This window comes from Lactuca saligna, chromosome 1, assembly GCF_052625555.1.
Source record: "Lactuca saligna cultivar CGN05327 chromosome 1, ASM5262555v1, whole genome shotgun sequence".
Classification (NCBI taxonomy): domain Eukaryota; kingdom Viridiplantae; phylum Streptophyta; class Magnoliopsida; order Asterales; family Asteraceae; genus Lactuca; species Lactuca saligna.
Window position 1 is genome coordinate 23,133,641 of NC_136417.1, and position 7,345 is coordinate 23,140,985.

The 7,345-nt window shown below is 28.8% G+C and overlaps 1 protein-coding gene across 1 annotated transcript; it reads right to left on the minus strand.

The window, feature by feature from the left end:
- Positions 1–1,052: 1,052 nt before the first annotated feature.
- On the minus strand, positions 1,053–3,004 carry AZG2 (Xanthine/uracil permease family protein). Its single transcript, XM_078977357.1, has one exon. The coding sequence runs from the start codon at positions 2,904–2,906 to the stop codon at positions 1,257–1,259; it is 1,650 nt and encodes a 549-aa protein (XP_078833483.1). The 5' UTR covers positions 2,907–3,004; the 3' UTR covers positions 1,053–1,256.
- Between the last annotated feature and the right edge of the window lie 4,341 nt (positions 3,005–7,345).

Consider the following 7,345-nt stretch of genomic DNA (forward strand, 5'->3'; position numbering starts at 1 on the left):
CTCCACAAAATTCTCATGCGACACCGTTACCCTATTCCGCCACCTCATCTCCCTCCAACTCACCAGTACTCCTCCGTCCTCCACCTCCCCTCCCTCCATCTTTGATCCACAGCTTGGGCCGGCCCTTCATGCAATTCAATCGATTTTGTCGACTAAACCCCGTAAAGTCTGCACTGTGGAGACATCATTTAGGTGGTTCTTGAATCACATTTGTCATCATACTATACCAATTCCAAAACCCTAAAGTTGCTAGCCTATTCGTGGCGATGGAAGCCCTTTTTCAGTGTTTGCTCAAATTCGTAGTTTTCATAACTTCAAAACCATACAAATACAACATTATTCCAATTCCTTACTCCCGCTTCTCCTCCATCGAGTTCACAATTAAAGTTGCAAAGCCGACTATCCTTAAAACCCGCGATTTTCATAATTTTCCGCCATTTGTAGCATCGAGGAAGAGAGTATTAAAGTGTATAGATAGCAACGAACAATTAGAACTAGTTTTGATGAAGGAGATAGTTGGAAGAACGGTGTTCGAAGGAAAAACCTTGCTGTCTTTGTCTCCGGTGGTGGTTCGAACTTCCAAGCTGTTCATCAGGCTATTCTTATGGGAGATGTTCATGGACGCTGTGTTGTATTAGTCACCAACAAACATGGTAGATTCTAGCATCTTGTTTCTCTTATTTTACCTTCTTCGATTTCGCATGATTCATCTGTAATATGTGCATCAAAGCCAGTGGTTTTTCATGTCTAGATTTCCTTATTTTTCATTTTGTAAATGTATAGAGACAGCAAACAAGATAAATTGCAGGTTTGAGAAATTTGTTAATGAATGATTAGTTCTTGAAGCTTTGGAGTTGGAAAGAAATAACTGCGGAAGCAAGCAAAACAAGTTAATCATTTTCTTTGTGCATTTTTTATATCAGTGAAAAGAAATGAAGATATTGGATTATTGGTTAAGAATATGAGAAGTTTATCATTTTCTGTGTGCATTTTTATATTAGTGAAAAGAAATGAAGATATTGGTTAAGAACATAGTAGAAACTCGGTTAAAATTAAATTATCCAACAACACAAGTTTAACACCTAATATTAGATTTCAAAGTTCATGGAAAGAAGAAACACAACAAAACACAAAGGATAGAAACCTAAATTATCCATCAAAGATGCAGGAACTGCCACAGAAAACCATTCTCATGGTAGCTCGTGCATCTTCTTCCATCTTAAAATAAAACAAAAGAAAAGACAATTCTAAAATATTCACAACACCTCAACGATTCGATCAGCCGCAAAGCTAGCAGATACTTGATTTTGTTCTCTTGAAACCATCTTCTTAATCTTGATCAACCATTTGAACCACCAAACTCCATAATCATACAAACTAAGAGCAATGTACATCCCGATTCCCCCAATAATTCCATTTGAAATCGAGTATGTTAAAGGCATGAGTAAAATGGTCACAAATGCGGGTACACCTTCTTTAATGTTATCCCACTCGATATCTTTGATCACCTTCATCATCAAAGCCCCGACCATGACTAAAGATGGACCTATAGCCCATGGTGGCACACTGCTAAATAATGGAATGAAAAATATCGATAAAAAGAAATAAAATCCAACAAGGATTGCAGTTAATCCTGTTCTGCCACCTTCTCGAATCCCAGCTGAGGATTCGATGTAGGTGGCGATCGGAGAGACCCCGAGCGTGGACCCTACGATCGAGGTCCCTGCATCGACCATGTATGCTACATATTCCCCTTGGAAACCGCCTTTTTCATCAATAAAACCCCCGAGTTCTGCCATTGTATATAACGTACCCGTGGTGGCAAGTATGTCTACATATAATAAAGTGAATAGGGCAACCCATACTTCACTTCGGTTAAAATTGACGAAGCTAATTGCACCTAGGGTGGACTCAATTTTGTGAAAATCTACCACATTTTTGAAGTACTTATATCTAGTGTCGCCTAGAGGTGTGTCGGGAAAAAACGTCACGGACGTGTGCCTAATCCATGATATTAAGGTGACAAACAAGATACCATAAATCATGCTTCCTTTAATATCCTTCATTAACCCATAACATGTGATTAGGAACCCGACTAAGCCCAACCAAAATGTTGGGCTTTGCATGATTCCATCAGTACATGCCCCGGTAATCGAATTTTTACTAGTGCATGCTGCTAGGGTTACTAAAGTGTCAGGATCAGGACCTACAAGCCCAATACCTTGATTAGCTTGCAAGCCCACAAACGCTATAAAAAGCCCGATTCCAGCTGCCGAAGCTAACCGGACCGATCGGGGTACGAGTCGCGCTAGCTTGGCACGCAGCCCAAAAGTTGCAATAATTAAAAAAATACAAGCCTCAACCAATACAATGGCCATAGCTGTTTGGTAAGAAATGGACCCCGACCCATGAAAGCCCACTAAGTTGTAAGCCAAGTAAGCGTTTGGGCCCATACCAGGAGCCAATGCCAAAGGCAAGTTGGCAAATATTCCCATGGCTAATGAGCCAATCATCGATGACAAAGCGGTGGCGACAATAAGGTCGCTTTTTAGCTTTGAAAGACAATTTTCATAACCGATATTGGGTTTGAACATGCAATCTGAGGAAATAAATGTTGTTGTTTGGTTGGATGAAGGAGGAGTGCAATCGGAAACAGAACACGTCCCACCGGAATCAGTCAGGATTGTGGCGTTGACTGTGATGATGTAGGCCATGGTGAGAAATGTCGCGGTTGCAGCCCGAAGTTCTTGAGTGAAACAAGTCTTTCGAGCTTGTAACTTGAAATATTTGCCAATCTTGCCATTTGAAATTGAGTCGTTTAATTTTTTTCCAAAATCTTCCCATAAATTCCCCATTTTTTCACAAACCCCATTTCCGTATCTTGAACACAACTCCCCTCCTCCCATATTTGAGTCACCTTTCTGTGGGTGGTTTGCCTAGTTTACTCTTATTATAAGACACACATGTCTCTTTTTATTGGCCGTAGTGTGTGTTATCTCTACTTGTGAATAATGCAATATGACTTGTATCTTGCTTTAAATGTAGTGAGAAAAAGGATCAATTTTTAATGATGGAAACCTAACTGGGTCTTTTCGAAGTTTGTGAAAGATTCTGTTTTTGTTCTAGGAATTTACTTGTTTTATTTGAGCTATGTACAAAAACTTACTTTTTTCCTTTAAAAAATGCATCACATTGATAACATGAAATTTTTAAAAAATATCAACTGAAATGATTTTTGAGATTTTGTATTTTGAACTTTTTATTCATCTGTAATAAAATATTATTTCAATAATCATTAAAGTTAGGATAAATCAAACACTTAAGTTTGGTAGAAATACATAGATTTACTTTTTTATGATAATTTATATCAAACTTAAGGGTTTTAATAAATAAATAAATTAATAATAATAATAATAATAATAATAATAATAATAAATAAATAAATAAATAACATTTATGCCAAACATAAGGGGCTTAATAAATTATAAATACACAAAATACTAAAATTGGAAGAAAAAAAGTTGCAAACTTCTGATTTTTATGAACCTAAAATAAGCAAAACTTTAAATTCATCAACTTTAAGATCTTTTATATCATTTGCCCTTGAAATTTTATCGATGTTATTTGTATTTACGAGCACTTAAATGTTTTTAATTTAATATGTTACTTTGATAAGAGTTAGGTTACCTTTTGACCATTGTCGCTACATACACAATAAAATATATATCTTATGTTTTGTTAGTTATATAAGCACTAAACTTTTATAAAGAACACAAATCTTACAAATATCTAATATTAAATAAGTCTCAGATTGTTTTACTTAAATGTTGTGATAATTGCTAAATTATGTTATAAATTATATATTATATATTTTCCATGAAGGGTTTTATTATAAAACTCTAAGTATTTTCATCAATCATCATTGTCATACATAATTTTTTTTAATAAAATTTACAGATATTTAATATTTTCTCCTGCTCAAAATTATTGTCTACAGATAAAAAATAATACATAAATTTAATTTTATACAATAAAATGATAGTTTTGTCTTTATTTTGTATTTAATGTTCTATTAAATACTTAGTTGTTGAGTAATAATAAAGGAGTATTTTAGTAAAAATTTTATTTATTTTTAAAAATGACGTATTGTTTTAGGATAAACAAAAAAAAAATTGCCTATAATTTCGGGAGAGAACGAATAAGAGTTTGTTTTGTACAAAAAAATTTATCTGATTTTTTTGTATCATGAAAAAATGTCCTCTGTTCACATGTTCGCTTTCAACTTTGGGGCCAAACCCACTAAGCTGGGTAAAAGTGAGGTTAGTTGCCTATTTAGCCCCCTACATTTAAGGAACGTCACAAATAAGTATATAATATTTTTTTATATGGCTGTTTGATCCTTCTTTTTTTTTTTTTTTTTTACAGTTTAAGGTTGGGTGATCTAAAAGACTTAAATGATTAAAAGAATCTATTATATATATATATATATATATATATATATATATATATATATATATATATATATATATATATATATATATGTATACAGGTTCAAGATTCTAATTTTGTGAGACCGTGAGAACAAATCTAAAAATAATTTTAAAATTCAAAATAAATGGAAAAATCCAAAAATTCTTTTTTTAAATATTATTTTCGGAACTTTAATTAACTTTAAAAAATAAATAAATAAAATCCCTTTTTTTTTTTTTTGAAAAATACGTGAAATATTCTAAATAGAATATTACACTGATATATTCTAAAAAATAAATTTAAAATGCAAAATAAATGGAAAAATCTAAAAATTCTTTTTTTAAATATTATTTTCGGAACTTGAATTAACTAAAAAAAATCCTATTTTTTTTAAAAAATACGTGAAATATTCTAAATAGAATATTACATTGTACATATTCTAAAAATAATTTTAAAATGCAAAATAAATGGAAAAATCAAAAAATCCTTTTTTTAAATATTATTTTCGGAACTTGAATGAACTAAAAAAAAAAAAAAAAAAAATGTGTCTCACGGTCTCACAACATTAAGGCGTCTCACATGAACCTAACCTTATATATATATATATATATATATATATATATATATATATATATATATATATATATATATATATATATATATATATATATATATATATATATATGAATGAGTTCTACCGAAACCAATAATCAAATGACACGTGTCCATTTCTTTCTTCACAAGTTATGTATTGTGAAAGTTATTGTGGAAGTGATGTGTTATCATGTTTTCATTGGTTCAAATATGTGTTCCCCTAATCATTCATTTTCCATATAACTCTTCCCTATATATATATATAGGTTCAGATTCATTTGAGATCATTCTAATTTTGTGAGACCGTAATACCAAATCTAAAAAAATAATTTTAAAAAACAAAATAAATGGAAAAATTCAAAAATTCTTTGTTTAAATATTATTTTCGGAACTTGAATTAACTAAAAAAAATAAAAAAATCTCGTTTTTGTTTACAAATACATGAAATATTCTAATACAATATTACACTGACATATTCTAAAAAATAATTTTAAAATGCAAAATAAATAGAAAAATCTAAAAATTCTTTTTTTAAATATTATTTTCGGAACTTGAATTAACTAAAAAAAAAATAAAAAAATTCTATTTTTTTTTTTTAAATACGTGAAATATTCTAATAGAATATTACATTGTACATATTCTAAAAAATAATTTTAAAATACAAAATAAATGGAAAAATAAAAAAATTCTTTTTTTAAATATTATTTTTAGAACTTGAATTAACTAAAAAAAAAACGCGTCTAACGGTCTCACAAAATTAAGCCGTCTCACATGAACCTATTATTTTAATATTACGAATAATTTTAAAAATATTTAATAACAATTTCAATAATTTAACAAAAAACGGATATAAAAAGAGAAACAAATATCAAATCAAACAGTCTTTTATTCCATATTAAATCAAGAATCAAGAGAAACATGAACATTCTGAAATCAAAATTTTCCATGTCATCTATAGGAATTAATACACCATGAAAGACATTGCTTTATTTCTAGTTGCTACTAATTTCTTCTTCCTCAAATCCCATTTGATATACCGTAAAAGAAAAGAAAAACAATTAACACACAAATTATATGTAAATTAAGAGAAACATACACATTATAAGTTCAGCAAACAATTTAAAACCAGAATTGCATAACCAATTAACGATGAACTCATTCAACAATAACATAGTAACTTTTGAAGCAAATGAGTAGAAATATGAGCAAGTAGATCAGAGTTGATTATTTCATATTTTTTTAAATGAGTAACTTACATTGGAATTGAAAACCTTTGACTTTCCAAACTTATAGAAATCCTTTGTTACAAAAAAAAAAAAAAAAAACAAAAAACAAAAAAAAAAAACAAAAAAAACGGATTTCGTATTAAAAATTATATAGGTTGAAAATTAGGGAAAAATAAGATTTTCACATTCAAAACCAAAAAAACGAAGTCGTATTAACAAATAAAAAATTGCAGGCTTCCACGATTTTAACAAGTGATGGCCTACAAAAAATTATGATTATTTGGACATTTTTTAAAAAAAAATTTGGCTATTTTTTTTGAAAAAACAAAACTTTAAGAATATTAACTATTATGGGAAATTTCCCATTGAGTTAATTACTTTCACGTTGTAATATTACATATTTTGCTTTTAAAACTATTACTATTTCGTCAAAAAATTTACATATATAATAATAAGGTTCCATATCGAAAAAGTCAAATTTTAAGGTTTTATAAGTAACTAAGTGTGATACTCATGTATTACATGAGTTTAATTAAAAAAAATAAATATGAAATTTTAATAATTTGAATAGTTTGAATTTATAAGAAAATAAGAAAAATTTTGAATTATTAAAATTAATGAAACTTTAATGTATTGAATACATTAAATATATAAATCATTTCTAATAAATACTTTACATATATATTACCTTACATATTAAATGTGAAATTTTAATTTAATAAAATGAAAAATACAATAAAATGACAAGTGAAAAATAGAAAATTCAAAAAATTCTAAAAAATGCCAAATAAATGAGAATAGGACATGCGACAAAAAACTTTCATTTATTATAGTAAATGAATGATTATTTCCAAGACTTAGCTTAAGACAACACTTTTGTATACATAAAAAATGAAAAAAAAAAAAAATAACATAATTATAGATTGAGATTTCTAACATATGCCTAAGGACACAGATAAAAACATTAATTATGGAAATTTATACTAACAAAACAGTAGGCATTATTGTCATTTGATATTTTCTTATAATTTACGTTTTCTTTTCAAATCTTTTAT